Source organism: Suricata suricatta, chromosome 10, assembly GCF_006229205.1.
Source record: "Suricata suricatta isolate VVHF042 chromosome 10, meerkat_22Aug2017_6uvM2_HiC, whole genome shotgun sequence".
NCBI classification, from domain to species: Eukaryota; Metazoa; Chordata; class Mammalia; order Carnivora; family Herpestidae; genus Suricata; species Suricata suricatta.
In genome coordinates, this window is record NC_043709.1 from 4,236,721 (window position 1) to 4,255,943 (window position 19,223).

Genomic DNA, 19,223 nt, shown 5'->3' on the forward strand with positions numbered 1-19,223 from the left:
CCCACCCCGCACACTACCGCATCCCCCTACCCCTACCTCTACACTGCCGCGCCCCACTCCCACCCCGCACACTGCTGGCATGAGGCCGCGCCCGTAGGCAGGGCTGCGCTCCATCAGGGCCTGGAGGCTGGGGACCTGGAGGAGCCTCAAGGCGCACCCCTTAGGTCCCTGAGCGTGCCCACCCTCTGGTGATATACCTGCAGACCAAGCGGTCACACCAAAGGGCTCCCTTCATGGAGAGCTTCACATGTAACATCTTATTGAGGCCCCAAAGCAACCCCTCAAATCAGGCATGGTCACTAACCCATGGGACAGATGAGGAGTCAGAGGCCCAGAGAAGGTAAGTAACGGCCCAGAGTCACACAGCAAGTACCCAGTGGAGCCAGGATGCAAAGCCAGCCATTCCATGTGCCTGAGCTGCTCGTGTGCAGGTCACCCCTCCCGCATGGGGTCCAGACCCCCAGTTCCCTGGTCCGCACGGTGCCCAGGACACGGGACAGGCTGAAGCCAGCTCTCACTTACCTTTCTCTCTTAGGTATGTCACTGTGAATCTCAGCACGGGAGGGATGAGTTCACCTTGATTTTTGTCCTTGAGGCTGAGGGGACAGAGAAGCAAGCAGCAGTTTTTACCCGGATATGACACGTCCTCTCCACTCCTCCGTGTCAACGCAGGACCGAGGAGCCACGCAGGGACGGAGGCAGACTGGGTGCTGAGAGGAGGCGTCCTGGCGGCTGGAAGAGAGGCAGAGCGAACAGGACAGGGCAGCAGCCGAGGGCTCCACCACACCGGGGAGACCCGGGGACTGCGGACCGCTTCCCACGGGGCGACTTCGGAGCCAGGTATTGAGGGATGAGTAGGAGCTTGTGGGGAACCAAAGGGGGTGGGACATTCCAGACGGGGCAACCCGCAGGGGAGGCGCGAGTGGGTCTGGCCGTGAGGGGAGACCCAGGAGACCTGGACCGCATGCTGACCAATCAGACAGCAGGCCTGATGAAAACCTCACGGGCTTCCCCAGGCTGTTAAGACCCAGCCTCTTACTGTGTTCACTTGATAGAGATCGGACACACAGGCAACTTTAAAACATACACACAAATGTAAAAAGAATGGTGCACACACGTGTGTGCACGCACACACACACCCCAGCTGGGGATCTGAAGTCAGAGCTGCCTACAGCGAGCATTCCACTGCCCAGCTGGGCTCCCGAGTAAAACGTGTGTTCCTCTTTCCTCACGTGCTGAACGCTCCCGCCCGGAAGGCTGCCCACGTGGGAGACGGGGGATGGAGGGACACGGGCTCGGCAGTCAGACGTGCCTGCTGGAGTCCGGCTCTGCTACACCGCGGCTGAGAAGAGCGTGTGTCTTGTGTTCTTCGGGGCAAGTTCCTAAACGTCCATTAGGTCAATTTGGATGACTGTGTGGCTCACGTTTTCTACTTGTTCAATTACTTGGAGAAGGCTACTGACGTCTCCTCTCAGAACTGTGTGTCGGTTTCTCCCTTGGTTTTACCACTGAGTATTTCAGAGCTGTTACTAGTCCGTAACCTTGTAGGATTAAGTCTTTATTATTACAAAACTCCCGTCTTTGTCCCAGGGGTTATTTCTTGTCCTGAGATTAGTACATCTACTTGTTTTCCTTTGGTTGGTGGCTGCATGGCAGATCTTTTTCTACCCTTTTACTTTTAATCTATAAGGTTTTATCATTTTATAGTTCAAATATCAGTAAAAGCTTCCTTTTATTAAAGCGAAACTGAAAATCTCTTCTAACTGGAATGTTTATGCCATTTACATGTAGTGTAATCATCAATACGGCTACATTCAGATCTACCATCTTGCCAGTTGTTCTTGACTCATCTTCTCTCTTTTCTTGACTCTGTTTTATTCTTTAGGACTCAGGATCGAACCACCCCACTGGTGCTTCTGGGTCATCAGCTTGCTGATGTTGGGGTGTCCCAGCCTCCATGGCCACGTGAACCTCTTGGTTCTGTTGCTCCAGAGGACCCACATGAGTATGCAGGGTCTGGTTCTCCTGATCGGTTTTCTCCTAGTGTCCGAACAGGGTTCTCTGCTCCTGCCCTGTAATTTTTCTTTGGAAATTTTACATTTTTGGTCACTGGCTTTTCTTTTCTTTTTTGTATTTTTTTTGAACAGAGATGAACTTTGTTCTGTCTCGCATTAAGTCATTTGGGAACGTGTAGAGCCTTTCAAAGATTGCTTTTAATTTTGTGAGGGAGGCTCTAGAATAGACTCCAGACTGAGGCTAATGTAGCTCAATGATTAAGAGAGAAACAGCACCCAGCGCCTTGAGCACAAACGTCTCCACTTTAAGCTGGGGGAACACGTACCATCCCCAGCCCTGTGTGAGCTCCGACAGTCTTGGGGCCCTACTATTTTTGCATGGGTTTTTTTTTTTTTTTTGAGAGACAGAAAGAGACAGTGTGAGCAAGGGAAGGTCAGAGAGAGAGGGAGACACAGAATCTGAAGCAGGCTCCAAGCTCCGAGCTGTCAGCACAGAGCCTGACGTGGGGCTCGAACCCGTGAACCATGAGATCATGACCTGAGCTGAAGCCAGAAGCTCAATCGACTGAGCCCCCCAGGCGCCCCTTGCGTGGTATTTTAATTTCCTTTCATATGTAAACAGCTTGAGCTCTCAAAGCCTTGTGGGGACTGTCTGCAGAGAGCTCTGTGTGCAGTCCCCTCCTCTCTGGAACTCTGTCCCCCAAACTCTGAACCGTTACCTCCCTTCTGCAAGAGCACTGGGGGCCGCCGGGCTTCTCCCCGTGCTGCGGCCTGGAAGCACTCTCCGGGCAGCAAGCTCGGGGGGCTCCATCTGCTTCCTCCCGGAACCCGTCCCTGGCCGCGTGCTGCCCAGCGTCCGGACACATACCCTGATCGGGCTTGTGTGTTTCTCTCGTTTCCAGCAGGATGGTTGCTTTGTTCCGGGACTCCGTCACGGCAAGAAGTCACTGATTTGTTGTGAAAGCGTTTCCAGAGGCGGCGGGGGGGCGGGGGCTCACGTCTGGCTACGGCCCCTCGAAGCCCCAAGTTTCCCTGGGTCTCGTCTCGTTCTGGCCCTTGGGGAGACAGGAATGGGGCAGGTCTACCCCCCCCATCCTCACACACGAATAGGGACCTCGGCCTTTGCCTTGGGTCCCTGAGGACAGCCCGAAGCTCAGCAACCCCCAGCTCTTCCGGAAAACTCCATCACCCCAACAATACACTCAGTGCTCTGTGCTCTGCACTTGCACATACGTGGTTTCGCTTGGTCCGACAGGATGGGCGGACAAGACGGGCTGCTATTCCCCTGCTTCCCGGACAGTGGACCAGGTGCCCGGAGAGAGGAGCTCCTTCTTTATAAGTTTACTTAGTTTTCAAAGACAGAGAGAGAGAGAGAGAGAGAGAGAGAGAGAGCGCGCGCGTGCGCGCACAAGAAGGGCAGGGGCGGAGAGAAAGAGAATCCCAAGCAGGCTCTGCACAGTCAGCACAGAGCCTGACGCGGGGCTCAAACCCACAAACCGTGAGATCATGCCCTGAGCTGAAACCAAGAGTCCGACACTTAGCCGATGGAGCCCCCCGGCGCCCTGAGCTGGTCACAGGGGGGCCAGACGCAAAGTCCGCGCTCTGTCCCCGATTCCTAGAGGCACGTGTGCGCAGCAACAGCGCGCCGCAACCACCACGCATGGGGACGTGTGGCTGCAGGCGCCGTCATCCTAGCGGAGCACAGGCTGGAAGCGGCGAGGCCCAGGGTGCGTCACCGGGTCCTGGGAGCCTCACTGGAGCTGCACTCCACACGGGAGAATTGTGACGCAAATGACCCTCGGCTGCTTCCTTCCTCTTCCGCCCTGGAGCGCTCCCGGTGCACTGACTCCCCACTGCCCGGAGAGCTCGGGGTTTCCATGGTCCCTGTGTCCCCGAGGACGCTGCTCCAGGCCCCTCCTATGGAGCCACTGCAGATCACCTGAGCCCACGTGTCACATGCTGACTGGGTCCACGTCCCCAAGCTGTGGTGGGTGTTTGGGCTGGGGACTCCTTCCCGCCTTATGGGTGAGCCCGGGACCCCCAGAGGGAAGGCACTGAGCTCCCAGGAGGGTGTCCTGCAGGAGGTGAGGGAGGGGCTGACAGGGAGGGGTGGGGGGGGCCAGCCCGGGGGCGTGGTGGCGACCCACAGCACCAGGCCCCAAGAAGCACATGATCTTTCCGGAGGCTGAGTCAACACGATGTGGCCGAAACCTTACCCATGGCCACATTCCCTGACCCTGCAAGTCCATCCACCCCCAGGAACCCAGCCCTGGGGAAAGGTCCCAGGTGTGCGTGCGAGGGCCGGACACGGTGTGGACCTCCTCACACCCCGTCTCCACCACAGGACGTGAGCCACAGACAGCATCGGCGGAGTCGGGGGTGACTTCTGCCGTATTCCCGACATACACCCCCGGCTGGGCACCACGGGGTGTGAGCTAGCGCTTGCCGGAGGCATCCCTTCCCTCCCGCCGGGCCAGACAGCCACCTCCCTGCCTCCCTGACGGGGGGCTTGGCCCCACGACCTGCCCGGGCTGACGGCGGGCACGACGCCCTGGGCGAGCTCGTCCCCTCTTCCCGTATGACAGTGCGTACCGCAGAGCCCGGTGCAGGAAGGAAGACATGCGAGGCAGGGCTGAGCCACAGCCCACACGGACCCTCACACGACCTGGGCAGGAATAAACACCTGCCGTTACCAGCGGCCTCGGCCGGGGGCTGTGACGCGGCACCACCTAGCGAGAGCCGACGGATACACACGGGAAGCAAGAGAGTGTGCGGTCGGGGGCTCCGAGTCCAGTATTTTAGGGACACCTCGAAGAGGGCGCTGGGTCTGGACATGGGGAGACCAGGGGATGCGGGGACTCAGAAGCCATCATTGAGCTACAAGTCAAATGTGCCAACGGTTAAAATCTCTGGAACCCCAGGGCTGGGTGACTCCCAGGCCACACAGGTGGCCCATTTCAGGTGCAGAAGGGGTCCAGGACGCTGCGGTCACTTGGCCAGGGTCACACAGCTAGAGAGCCCGGGTGTGTGGATTCCAAGGCCTGGGGCAGTTAACGTTCTTGGGGAGGGCGCCCTGATGGTGGCGCTGATGAGCTACTCAACCACCACCCCCTGCCTACAGCTTAGCTCACATTTCTTTGTCTCTGAAAGCAGACCTCGAGGCCAAGAAGGTACCTGTGAGTGAGGCACCAGAAGGCATGTGCCCAACGTTGCAGGCCCCCCGGCCGTGCATGCTTCTGGCTCTGTGCATTCAGGTAGACAGACGTCCAGTGGGGCGCAGAGCGGGGGCCCCCTGGGATTTGATGGCTGCTCCCAACAATGCAGAAACCCACACCGTGGATTCTCTTCCCTCCCAGCCCCCACCTGCAGGCTTGGAGAGCCGCCTGCTCAGGGGACTGGGTCAGGGCAGAGAATGACAACCACCCCAGGGGCTCTGGATAAAAAGGTGCTTCCTGGCTGGGGCCGGAGGGGGGGGGGGGGGGGATGGCCAGGGCAGCAGAGAATCCTGTCTCACTGAGTCCCTCCCCATTCGTCCCCATGTGTGTGGGCGACGGCCAGGACCAGGCCTCCCTCGGGACGCATAGACTCCCAGACCCACAGACTGAACGATAGGTCCAAGGGGCGCCCCACAGGCAGGGGGCTCCCAGAGGCAGAGCGCGACTCCTGGGTCAGCACCGTGTGCTCCCCACCAACCATCCGCCCCCGAGAGCACTGGGGACCCTCGGCACACAATTCTTGCTCGTAGCCCCTCCCCGGGGGAGACAGGTGTGCAGCGACTCAGAGCGGGTCCTGCCCTGGTGCTGCAGGTGGGCACAAACGAGGAGAGGCTGCCACTGGCCTGGCTGGGGACCCGGGCCCTCCCAGCCCTCGGGGATGGTCATTCACCTGCTGGCCCCTCCTGGACCGGAAACACCTCGCCGACCCGCGGGGGGCTCAGCACAAAGCTGGCCGGCAGGCCCTGGGCGCCTGCAGACCAGGCAGCGCCACAGGGGCCCGCGTGTGCAGAGGACAGAGGGTGCGCTGGCGTGCTGCCTGGCCTGCTGGACCCTTCACCGTCCCCGTGGTGACAGGGGACAGGCAGGCTCAGAGAGGCCGATCTGTTTACCTGAAGCCACGCAGCCTAAAGGCTCAAGTCAAAACCGTGTACCTGGAGCAGACCCCAGGCTTGCGTCTGGGTTGGGGGTCTGGTGGGAGTGACCCCCCCCACCTCTGCACAGCTGGCCTCTTCGGGACATGAAGGAAGAACTGGCAAGTTTTGTACCATTAGCAAGACCAGTCCGCAAGCACCACCGGGGCGGCGGGCTCGGACACGTCAGGTCGGCACCCAGCTGAGGACCAGAGCCCAGGGAGGCGCGGCCCCAGCCGGGAGGCCATTCCCAAGGAGCGGCGCGTCCTGCTCCCCGGACAGCCACCCGGGGCAGGAGCCCAGAGACGGGCGTGTGGGCGTGCAGGGACCCAGAAGAGGAAGCCGGACGCTCCTCACTCTCCCCTTGTGCAGGCGGGCACCGGCTAGGCCGGAACCTTCTGCCTGGGGAGAGAAGCCCCGTGGTCCTGCCCGATGGGCACCTCCGAATCCGTCGCCGCAGATCCCATTTCCTGCAGATGCGGAAGGAGCGGGCGAGGTGCGGGCAGGGGGACCCGCCTGCGTCTCCCATGAGCCCTCCACGCCTCTCCTCCCCGGCCTGCCCACCTGCCCTCCCTGTGCGTGCAGGGCAGGGCGGAGCGCACAGGTAAGGAAACCCCCAGGGCTCCTTCTCCCCCCTCTTATCTGACTTGGAAGGCCTCGGCGTAGAGCAAGAATGACAAATGTGTGCTGGCGGGCACATTAAGACCTGGTTTGTGTGACAAGAACGGCACGGAGGGAGGCAGGGACAGAGCCAAGCTCTGCACGGTGAGTAGCGTTGTCGGGACTCAGAATGGATGAGCTCCGCCCCTGGGACACAGACTCCCAAAATGACTCAACGAGAAACTAAGACCAAAAAGACACAACAGGTGAAGAGACTGAATTAGGAATTTTAAAACCTCCCACCAAGAAAAGCTCAAGATGAGAGAGTTCGCTGAGGGTCCCCCTCACGTCACGGAAAGATTCCCTCCGGTTCTGCACGAACTGTTCCAAACCACGGGCGGGCCACGGAGCCTGACATCGCATACGAGGTGACCGCGGAGCGGCCACTGTCACAAACAGACACCAAATCAATGGACAAGCTGCTTCCAAAATTAATATGGAAATGCAAGAGACCCAAAAGAGCCAAACAATCTTGAAAAAGAACAAACTTGGAAGACTCACACTTCCCGATTTCAAAACCGACTACAAAACTACGGTAACAAAGAGCATGTGGCCCTGACGCGGGCGGACGGAGTGGAATCAAGCGTCCTGAAACACACCCCCACGTTTATGGGCGCTTGGTTTTCGACAAGGGCGCCAGGGCAATTCCATGGGGAAAAAGAACGAATGGTCTCTTCAGCCAACGGTCCTTGTGCATGTGGAGTCATCAGGGAGGGCTTCCTGGAGGTGGTGACTAGGAAGGCGCACTGAGGGCAGGCAAGCCTGGCAGCAGGACCAGGCTCACAGCTGGTCGTTCAGCTCCCTGGGCCCTGGAGGTGGGGAGGGCGCGGTTTCAACTCCAGTCACAGGGAGGGACACCGGGGTTGGTTAAGTTACCAGCCTGGCGTCCCAGAGCTGGGACCCACGTCCCCTCTCTCCCCTGAGGCCCCCCTCTTTCCACGGCCCCGCACCTGCCGGAACAGCACTCGAGGCGCATGTTTTCTCTCTGCAGCGAAGGCGGCGGCGAGATCTCTCGGATCTCTGACGTCGCCCCTAATGCGGTAACTTAATTAGCTTGTTCTGAGGTGAAAGCATTCCGGGCGCTTCTGAATGTAACTCGGCAAATTACCATTTGTGAATAGGATTTGGTTATGAATTTTAATGACTTTCATTCATTCACAGTCCCAACAAATTCCATATCTGGTGCTCTATTTAATATGTTTATTGCCATTTTATCGTAGTCATTTAAAACGAAGCAGCATAAAATATTAGTTCAGAGAGGCGAGCGTACGGATTCCCGCTCACAGTGGCACACACAGCGTTTTCCAAAGGTTGTCCAACGAGCCTCATCGTTCCCTAAGGAAGCAAGGAACGGGGCGCCTGCTGGGCTCAGTCGGTTGAGATAGGCCCCTTGGTCCTGGGGTTGTGAGTTCGAACCCACACTGGGAGTTAAAAAAGACGCAACGAACCGATTTTTACAGTTAAAACTGGCCCCAGAACAGGAATGAACCAAGACCTTCATGAAGGGCGTTCCTAGAATCTGTCTTCGATCTGATAACGGACAGCTCCGGAGTCCTCACTGTCAACGCACCCTGAGGGGCCTGCCAGGGGGACCCCCCGTGCTGTGCTCAGGCAGATGGTTCTAGAAATCCATGAGGTGGAGGTGTTGTTTCTCATTTTTAAAGCTTTATTCAACGGGGCGCCCGGGGCGCCCAGTCAGTCAAGCGTCCGACTCTTGGTGTCCACTCAGATCATGAATCCGACGTCTGTGGGTTCGAGCCCCGCCTCGGGCTCTGTGCTCCAGCACGGAGCCTCTCTCTCCCTCTCTCTCCCCCTCCCCTGCTTGCATGCTCTTTCTCTCTCTCTCAAAATAAATAACCTTGAAAAAATAAAGTTCTATCGTTAGACAAGAGGAGACGGAAGGGGTTTGGAACAACGAAATAAGCGACCCGAAAGGCACCACCAGAGTCTCAGACGGAGGGGTTGAGGACGGAGGCGGCAGTGGCCTCGGACACGGCCACCAGGGACCCCCGATCAGCCACACCGAGAACGCGCAGGCCAGGCCGAAGCACAGAGACAACAGGCCCGAAGACCCTGGCGCCGCGCCCACCCGGGCCCCGTCTCACAGCGCCCCCGGAGACGCCCCGCTGCCCTCCGAGGCGGCCTCACTACCGGCAGCGGCGGGTCACACGGGTGCGTATTCACAGCGTGGGGGGAAGGAACGTTTGTAAGTCTTGGCTCCGTGCGGATCTGGGGACGCTGCCCCTCAGCACGCACCGCCCTCACTAAGTGCTGATGGAAAAGCTCTGCAGGGGGCGCCACCTGCGCAGGGGTGTGGGTCGGGGAGGCAGGGGTGAGACCCTCACAGCAGGGGGGCACTTAAATTCACATCAGCTTCTGTGGTTGCGCCTCTGACTCGGTTCTGGCTCAGCCGGTGATCTCACAGCGTGTGGGTTCGAGCCCCGCTTCGGGCTCCGTGCAGACAGCGCGGAGCCTGCTTGGGATTCTCTCTCTCTCTCTCTCTCTCTCTCTCTCTGCCCCTCCCCTGCGCACATGTGCTCTCTCTCTCTCTCTCTCTGCCCCTCCCCTGCGCACATGTGCTCTCTCTCTCTCTCTGCCTCTCCCCCACTCGTGCACGCACACACTCTCTCTCAAAATAAACAAACACTAAAAAACATTTTACATCAGTTAAAATTAAATAAAGCTAGAAACTCAGCGCCTCAACGACGCGAGCCCCATTTCAACTGCTCAGCTGCCGCAACCGGGCGCTGCGGACCGTGTCTATCACTGCAGAAGGTTCTGGAAGACAGGGCCCCCCTGTAGCTGTGGTGACACCCCCCCGGTCCCACCTCCTTACCAGCGGGCCAGCCCGGCCCTCAGCTCCTTCTCCAGGCCCCCTCCCCCCCACCCCTTCCCCACAGACCCCCCCACACCTCTGCCGGCCCCACGCTCCTTTCCTGCATCTGCTATAAACTCATCACCACGAACTCAGCAGTTCAAAACCACAGCAGCTCTAGGGGACAATCCGGCCCCTGTCCTTCCCAGCTCCCAGGGGCCGCCTGCCCCTGGCTCGTGGCCCCCGGCACGCCATCCCCTACTTCCGGCCTCATGCCTCTCCTCTGACTCAGACCCTTGTGAGGACAGTGGGGCCACCGCATGACCCGGGCTCATTCCCGCCCCGTCCCAAGACCCCTCACTGACTCACATCTGCAGTCTCTTTCACCACGTGAGGTGACACCATCACGGGCCCCGGGGATCAGGGCACTGCCGTCCCCGGGGCCATTCTTCTTCCCCCACACCCTGCCCCCGTCACTCCAGGCCAAGAGGAAGAGGGGCCCCACATCTGTCTCCCCCGTGGCCCCGGAGCCCGGAAGGGAGGACCATGAAGGGTCCCCCGCCCAGATGTGTCGGGAGAGAAAAGTGACAGGCACGAGGTGGCGGGAAGGCGCCGCCATCGCCCAGCCAGGACGCCACCCAGAGAGTCGGCTCTCAACCTTCCAAATGGTGTCAAGTCTCACCGTGGGTCCCAAAGGGCCTCAGGACAGCGGACGGCAGGCAGGCTTCCGGCAGGAAATGGCCACCCAGCGGCCCCACCCCCACGCCGCAGACCAGACCCGACGGTCCCCGGGGCTGCCCCAGGGAACCTGCCCTTCATCCTCCGTTGTCCTGGGTACCGCCAGAAGCAGGGCACACAAGCAGGGACAAGGCGCTGGCTGCCAGGCGGGGAGTCGTCTGGGGAGGGTCCCCGTGGCAGCCCGCTGGGCGGGCTGGTGATGCAGGAGGGCCCTGCATACAGCACAGAGCATCAGGGAAGGCTTCCCAGAGGAGGTGCCACCGAATAGCCTCAAAAGAGACGAAGCTGGCCCAGAACCCTTTTAGGAGAAGATGTTAGAGGCTTAAGTTCCCGTCACCCATCTCATTTGCTCCAGAAACAGGTTAACAAGCTGAGATGGGGAGTGAGTTCAAGGTCACTGGCTAAGAGGGGTGAGAGCAGCCAGGACGGGCAGCACACGCTGTGACACCAGGAGTCCCTGATCGGCCGGACCCAGCGGAAGTGCCTTCCTCGCTCGTGCTCCGCGGGTGCCGGCGGGAGGCGCACTGCGGTCCCCGGGCTGCCGTCTCCACCAGCTGCTGCCACCGCGATGCGGCTCCCAAATGCCCTCCCGATGTGACCGGCCCCACGGCGCCTCCGCCTCGCTGCCAAAGCCACGCTTTGCTCCCGGGGTGGTGGCACGTGTCCGGCTGTGGCCTGGGGGCCGGCAGCCACCGCAGCCACAACGAGGGCTCTGCCCGCCGCCGGGTCCCGTGTCCGCCCGAGAGGGAAAGGGCACATTTGGTTCTCCGCGGGGCAAGCTGGGCTGCCGCAGGCAGAGGTGTGGGACCGACCTCCCTGGGGCACGAGTGTCCCACGGTCCCACCGAGGAAATGCGTCCCGGCTCACTTACTACTGCAGACTGACGCCAAACTGCTGGGTGGGCAGAGGGGGCCGCGGCGGCGGCATCTTGGCGGCAGGGGGGGCCTCGCCCTTGTGCACCTTCCGGAGCTTCTCGTCATGCCTGCGACACAGCAGAGTGCGCTGTCACCCTGCGGGAGACGTGCCTCAGGCCAGGCGCCCGTGAACATGTGCGGGACACCCAGCGCGTCTGGGCCCACGCGCCCCACCACCATCTCACACGCGTGTGCGCACACACAGCCCCCAGTGTCCTGGGCGCTCCTCCAGCCCCAGCAAATGCCCAGCCTCCCCTGCCAACCCCTGCCTGACAGTCCACCCATGTCACGGGCACCATGTCCCAGCCTCTCCACCCCACCAGCTGTCCCCCGGAAACTCACTTCGGGGGTCCCCGCCTGCTAGAGGCTCGCCCCGATGGGCCCCTCCCTAGCTGGTGTCACGGGCCTGTGGCTCCCACCACGTGGGAGCACCCCGTGGGCAGGGTCACCCCCTACGCCGCCCTGTGCACTCGCTTCCAGCGTGTGCCTCGGCGCCCCGGGGAGCTCACCTCGTCCCTGGGCCCCCGAGAGGCCGTCGACCCTGCCGCAGCTTGGCGAGGCCCCTGCGCCCTCAGCGAGCCCCCAGCGTGGGAGCTGCGAAGGGCAGAGGGTGCCTGGCAGAGGCTTCGAGACCAGCCCCTTGTGCCGGCTCGGGGCCAACCGACCATACGCCTTCCTCTGCACCCCTGAGCCCCCGGGCGAGACAGCGGGGCGGGGGGCCAGGGCCCAGGAACATAAAGCAGGGACGCACTAACAGGCCTCCGGCAGCAGCCGCGCGAGGGCTGCCTCCCAGAGCACCTGCCGGGGGCCTCGGGCCATTTCATTCCGCACAGCGATCTCCGCACGCCCGCGAATTCCCGATTCTCTGCTCGAGAGCAAAGCAGCGAACCGCAGCGATCATCATGGCTTATTCTTTAAAATCGACCTGCGAGGGTAACCTCTCGCCTCCCGACGGGCCCTCCGCGGCCTGGTCCCTGACTCCGCGGGCGGGGCTCTGCTGACGCCGCCATGCCCGGGCCCGATCTGCTGGGTGCAGGCCTGGAAGCGAGGCCTGCCAGGCTCCCGGGACTGGACGGGAAGCACGGAGGGGCTCTCCCGGCCGCCGGAACAGGGCCGGACTCACCGCAGAACCTCCGGGGGGACGATCAGCTGGTCGTATCTGAGGCGTTCGCGGAGCTCACTCAAGTAGTTGAAACAGAGGACTTTTTTCCCAAACTTATGACTGGAAGAGCAGAAGCAAGAGAATAAAAACGATTAGGTGGCGCCAGAGCGGCCCGGGGAGGGGCGGCGCCAGAGCGGCCCGGGGAGGGGCGGCGCCAGAGCGGCCCGGGGAGGGGCGGCGCCAGAGCGGCCCGGGGAGGGGCGGCGGCGGCGGCACAATGCCGCGGTTCACGTGAAGGGTAAGTGCTGACAGCGGTGAAAACCCGGCCATCACAGAAGCCGCGCACGTCTGCGAGGTTTTGCTTTCATAACGTCTCGGATGCACCAAAACGCTCTTGAGTCTCATCTGCATGAAAATAAATAGCTGCCTGCAATTTGAATCTGCGAATGTGCACAGATCCGGGAGAGGCGGGGAGGGGCCCCCAGGGCCTGCGGTTCGGGCTCTGCGGGGGGCACCCTGCTTGGGCACCCTCTCTCTTCGAGGGTCCCCGTGGGGGCAGGGAGCCACCGAGACACTGGCTTCTCTCCAGGACGGGAGCACTCAGGAGGCCACGTCAGGGAGACGGGCCCCGGCCGAAGCCACCCACCCTGCACTCAGTCCCCCCCGTCCCCCCTGAGCGGGACTAGCCGGGTGACCGTCCACGGGCCACCTGGTAGCCACCACCCCCGACTGCCGTTACTGGCGCGCCCGCTTCCTGAGCCGCGAGGCAGGCACAGAACAGGGTCGCCCACGCCTGCCCCTGGCAGGTGGCGCCGCCCGTGTCCCTTGCCATGGCTCTACCGGGCACGACGATTGCACGTGCACACTGCGGGGAGCGGGGACCGGCACACCCGCGATGCCGTCACCGCGATCAAGGGAGCAGCATGTCCGTCGTCTGCAACCTTGTCCTGGGCGGCCCTTGGCTTTGAGCGCGTGGTTAGGACACTCGGCAGGAGATGTACCCTCTTAACACGTGCCCAAGCGCAGGACACCGGGCCGCCCCCCGCAGGCTCCACGCTGCCGCCCAGCCCACTTCCAGAACCTCTTCCCCTTCTGTCACCGAGGCTGAGCTGCTCTACCACAAGCCGGGATGGAGCCCAGAGCCCGCGGGAGGCCGAGCCATGGGCACTGGGTCCCCCGGGTGGACAAGCAGGACTCAGACCAGGTGCCCGGACCCCCAGCCACCTGCCCCAGGGGGGCAGAGGGGGCCTGACCTCTCGTGGACCACCCGTGGGTTTGGGGACAGAGATGTCAGCTCCTGAGCTGCAGGGAGGCCTCTGGGGCCAACCCACTGCCCATACCGGAGTGCCCCCCAACTTCCGCTCTGGGTTTCTGCCTGACCCCCTCTACTGGCCAGGCATTTGCTAGACCCCAGGCTCTGGAGGGCAGATGCAGGCAGATGTTTCCTGCCTCTCGTGCCCCGGGAAGACCCCAGTGGGGGGGGGGGGCGTCCATGCAGGGGACTGCAAAGACAGGGCCCCACCTCCAGAGATCTGAGTCAGGACATAGGGGGCTGGGCCTGGGGCTCTGGGGAGCCTCTGGATTCGTCCTCTTCATTTTCAAATGAGGACTCCAAGGCTCAGAGAGGTTATGCAAGTGCCTGAGACCACACAGCCAACAGGAGGCGGAGCCCAGTCCCGGCTCCAGGGTCTCCAACCCTCACTCCCGAGGTTCTCTCCTGGCGCCTGCACAGGGCCACGCCTGAGGCACAACAAGGGGCAGAGCTGGAACCCCCTTGAGCCGGTGTCGCCACAGGCGAGAGGCCTAACCTCTCTGAGCATCAACCTCCACTCTTGGAAGAGGGAAAACAAGCTGACTTCATAGGGTTGTTTTTGGGGTGTGAGGCACATACAGTGCGTCAGAAATTGTAATTAATCACAAAAGGATAATAAGAAAGTTAAAAAAAAAAAAGCAGTGCTGGCAGCAAACCCCAGCACTTGCTGGTGCCGGGCAGGCCTGCTTCACACTCTGTACAGACTCAGGACGTTGTTGCAACGACAGGACCGGGAAGCGCACGGGCTGTCTCCCGGGGAAACTGAGGCAGAGGGAGGCTGCGTGTCCTGTGCAGAGTGACAGAGCGATCAGAGGCGGGGCCACGTCAAGCCCAGGCTCCGGAACCACCACCGCCTCCAGCTGCTGCGCTATGGTGGTGGGGGGGTCCCCCCAAGAACTGGGGAGGTTTCTAGAACTCTTCCAGCTGTTCTGAGGTGAGTGACAGCACCCGGGGGCCGGAGGACACCTGAGGGGTCTACTCGGGCCCCAGGGTAACAGCCCCTGGCTTTCTCCCCACTGCTGCTCCCGGCTCAACGACACAACAGACGGACGGATTCCGTCCCGTGCGGCTGCGGCACGGGCGGGAACGCGGCGTGGGGAGCCTCCTAAGACGAAGGGAACTCTGGCCCCGGAACCTCTGCCCACGTTGAACGGGAGCAGACTCAGGTCCGCGGCTGCAGGAATGCCCGAGGGGAGCCTGCAGACCCGGAACCGCGCCACGCTCCCTGGAACGAGGGCTGGTCTGGGTTTGGGGAGTCCCCGTAGTGAATCACGAGACCTGAGGTGGCACTGGGGGCCCCCCACGCAGGAGTCTGAAGTAGGGGCTCCGTCCGCTGAGCGCCCGAGTCCAGCTCAGGTCATGATCTCACAGTTCGTGGGTTCGCGCCTCATGTCAGGCTCTGTGCTGACAGTTTAGAGCCTGGAGCTGCTTCCGATTCTGTGTCTCCCTCTCTCCCTGCCCCTCCCCCTGCTCATGCTCTGTCCCTCTCTCTCAAAAACTAAGCAAACATTGAAAAAAAAAATAATAATAAAACAATAAAATACCAGGGACAAAGCTCGTAGGTGTCGTGAGGGGTGTCCTACCCACGACCATCAGCCCCTGCGACCCGCCACAGCCGAGGGGTGGGCGGAGCACCCAGACACGGGTGCCCCCGTGCCACGCAGGGAGGCCGTGCCCCACCCCGGGAGGTCCTCGCCAAGGGCACCACGTACCTGACAAGGGGTTTGAAGACGGTCCACAGGACTTTGATGAAGTTGGTGGGATGCACGACATACAGCACCTTCAAGTTCTTTTTGTACCTACGGGGGGAGCGCGAGGACTCAGAGCCACTCACCCAGCCCCGAGGCCAAGTGCGTGCAGAGCCCTGACCCTGAGCCTCAGAACCTTGGCTGTCTCGACAGCCGACGCTGACCCAGAAGCAGAGAGGGAAGGCCAGGACCCCTGGTCCACCCAGCCCCCCGCCTGCACGCGGCCCTTCCCGGTTCGCAAGAGCAGAGCCCCCGCTTATGGGAGCTGACCACGGGGGGGGAAGGGGGGCGCCCGGGCTGCACTGAGCGGTTCCCCAGGGGCCCCAGCGCGCCCACCCACCAGGGCAGTGAGGGACGGGGTGACACCTGCTCTGTGGGGCCTGCGTGTCCTCACCTGTGAGTGGCGCGGACATGAGGCCCCAGGAGCCCCCTGCAGGTGTCAAGCGCGGAGCGAGCATGAAGGGATCCGGGAGGACAGCTGTGGGCCAGGCTTCCGAGGCCACGCGCCTCACACAGGGGTCGGGAATCGGGCTCCACGCGCCGGCCTGCCCGCCCGCCCGCCCGCCCGCGCACAGCCCTGCAAGCTATGAAGGGCTTTACACTGTTACTGGTGGGGAAAAAAATCCAACGGATAGCAGTTCGGGGCATGTGAAAATCACATGAGGGGCACCCAGGGGGCTCCGTCGGTTAAGCGTCCGACTCTGGCTCAGGTCATGATCTCACAGTTTGTGGGTTCAAGCCCCGTGCCGGGCTCTGTGCTGACAGCTCAGAGCCTGGAGCTGCTTCCGATTCTGTGTCTCCCTCTCTCTCTGCCCCTCCCCTGCTCATGCTTTGTCTCTCTCTCTCTCAAAAATAAACATTAAAAAAAAATTTTTTTAAAAAGAAAACAGCATTTACTTCCCATTGCAGCGGCCATAGAGTGTCCCTAGAGCGGAGCCCCTCCTCCCGGCTCCCATGTGACCTGGGGCCGCACGGCGGACCTGAGCAGTCGCGACAGACGTCTGGTGGCCCATGGAGTTGAAGTGGGGACCGTGTGGCCGCCTCTGCCCTACAGGACAGCTCCGGACAGAGCCCCTGCCCTGAAGGGAGGTGACCCCGAGCGCCTTGGGCCTAGCTCCCCGCTCCCTGCCGCAAGGCCGTGACCCCTCGCCTCCCCTTCCCTCAGCGCCCCCCGGGCGCCCCGCCAGGCTCGCGGGCACACACCTCCTGTCGAACTCCTTGTAGGCATCTTGGAGCCAGCCCGCCGACGGCTTGTTCCGGCTGCTGAGCCCGTGGTGGAAGTAGACGATGCTGTAATCGCTGTCCACGTACTGGTCCAGCGTGTGCTTCAGGTACCTGCGCACAGAGCACACGCGCGGTTTTGAAAACAAAACACGCGTCCACCACAAGTGGGAGCCGTGGGCACGGGGCACGGGCCGGCCCCGGGTCCCGTGGGGGCAGCCCAGGGCATCTGAGAACCCGCCTGCGGGGCCTGTCCCCGTGAGTCAGAGGAGGCGAAGTCAGTACCGAAGGTCACGGCCACACAGCAAGAGGGGCGGGCCACAGAAAGGGCCTGCAAACTCATCCCGCCAGACCTCTGGAACCCGTGAACGTGACCTTGTTCGGAAGGTCTCTGCAGGTGTGATTCAGGGAAGGCTCCTGAGGAGAAGCTTGAGATTTTCCAGGGGGGTGTGGGTCCTGATGGGTCAGAAAGGGGGGCATCGCGGAAGGGGGCGCGTCGGAGAAGAAGGTGGAGTAGAGAGTGACCCGCGCCCTGGGCTGGGACCGCAGGCAGCCGTCGGAAAACAGACGCAAGGAGGCCCCTGTCCTGGAAGGGGGCCCCCTCGGGGACTTCCGGCTCTGGCAGAACAATGGTGCTGTTCTGTGCCACAAACGAGCAGGCAGGAGCCACCACGGCCACAGGGTGCTGACGGAGGACAAGCGGGGACTCGACCCCCGGACAGACCGCTCCGCCATCCCCCGAGGCTCCCAGCCCCTCTACGGCATCCCTAGATGCAGGCAGGTCCTTCCTTCCAGACCAGCTCCGCACGGTCTTCTCCTCACCACAGAGTAGGGTCCTGACTGCTCTGCTTTTGCTGTTTGACTGCACGCCACAGTACATGTTCTAGAACGTTCCATGACCACCTCCAAGCCCTTGGTCCCTCCCCGCTTAGCTGCGGGACCTGCTTGAAGAGGCCTCATCCAGCCCCTGCAGGAGGTGAGGACCCCTCCGAACTCCACTGTCACTTTAGCTGGGGCCCCCGACATCGAGTGGGCCGGACCCAGCTGCCCAAGTCACACCACCTGGAAGCACTCCAGGAACTCAGCCTGGGTCCTGAGCTGCAGTGGCCAGGACCACACCGGCTCCTGCTGTGAGCCGTGCAGAGGCGGCCTACCTGGAGCCCCGGGTCCAGCGGGTGTGGGCTGGTGCCCCTGGGGACCGAGTCCACAGATCTGCTCCCAGAGGAAACCCCAGCAGCTTCTGCCTGTCTGCAAGAGCTCAGGGGCCGGCCTTGCACTGCTGGGACCCTGCAGTGGACCCTGTTTCTTGCACAGAGTGGTGTCAGTTTCTCTTCTGCTCGTCTGACTTCAAAGCATCACCTGAGCGCCCTCTGCCCAAAGCACTGACTCTCTGAACAGCAGGCCTTTGCACATATTTATCACTTAACCCTGTGAGGCAGGCACTATAGACCCATTTTACAGAGAAGTCAACTGAGGCCAGAGGAGACCCAGGAAGGGCAGAGCCAGGGTATGAAGGGCGCAGCCCAGCTCCAGAGTCCACTCTCTTGCCCACACTGCCCCCCCACCCCCCGAGAGCCACATGCTCCCACCCGTCATCTCTGATGTGTGACTGTGATGCAAAGCCATCTCGTCGTGTCCCTGGTTTTGGCTTCTCTGCTGGGGAAGCCGCTCCAGGTCCCGGATGCTCTCCGGCGCATTGGCTCCAACGCCCCCTGGACTAAGCCGTCAGGGCACCACTCACCAAGGCCATCCCTTCGGCCCCCCTCACAGACAGAAGCCAGCCTGAGGTCTACAATTCCTGGGGACTGTGCCGCCGGGAACTCCCCATTTTGGTAAGGACGGTCACTTCTGCGTTTCTCGCCGCCCTTTCCGGGGAGAGCAGGGGTCAGCTCACTCGTCCTCGCCGGACACAGCCGGTAACAGTGCCGTGACCCCACGCGCTCCCCGGTTCCGCCCACAAACATCTCGGTGTCGGGGCACCTCCGCCGGCACAGGGAGCCGTTAACTCAGTTACCGGCTGGGCTTCAGACACACGGATTGAAGCCATGTCAAAAACAGGAGCGCACACATGGCCACACGAAAGCTACCGCGTGGACAGGGAGAGGGAGGGGGGCGCACGTGGCGACAAGGTTTTCCACAGAAACACGGAAAAGGCTGAGGCCTGGGGCTCTTCCTAGCACGGCCGAGATGCCCCTGGCACCTCCGAGTAAATCAGAGAAGATGCTCCTTGTTCTGGGCCGACACCCTCCGGCACTGGGTGACAAGAGCACCCAGGGCTTCCGGACCCGCTCCTGCTCTCATTTGAGCTGGGGGCCCTATGGCTCTGAGAGGGAGGGGGCCAGGGAGGGAGGGGGTCCGAGAGGGAGGGGGCCAGAGAGGGAGGGGGCCTGAGGCCTCCAGGTCTAGGTCCAGAGCTTCAGACTGTGGACCCAAAGCCACCGGAGGCTGGAGAAACCATCAGTCCCGGAGCTGGCTTTGGTGTCCTGCCAACAGATAGGACACCTGTGCATGTGCACAGGGAGGAGGCACACACGTGGTATGTGGAAGGCAGCTCATGGGGTGCATGTGCACA

At 61.9% G+C, this 19,223-nt stretch overlaps 1 protein-coding gene across 1 annotated transcript in view; it reads right to left on the reverse strand.

Annotated features, from left to right (window-relative positions):
* Positions 1-19,223, reverse strand: part of ARHGAP8 (Rho GTPase activating protein 8) — a 43,758-nt gene that overhangs the window by 21,445 nt on the left and 3,090 nt on the right. The window contains exons 3-7 of the mRNA XM_029954088.1: positions 16,634-16,765; positions 15,395-15,481; positions 12,392-12,490; positions 11,226-11,336; positions 523-596 (exon numbers count right to left, since the gene is read on the reverse strand). Coding sequence (XP_029809948.1) covers positions 523-596; positions 11,226-11,336; positions 12,392-12,490; positions 15,395-15,481; positions 16,634-16,765 — 503 coding nt within the window. The remainder of the gene's footprint in view (positions 1-522; positions 597-11,225; positions 11,337-12,391; positions 12,491-15,394; positions 15,482-16,633; positions 16,766-19,223) is intronic.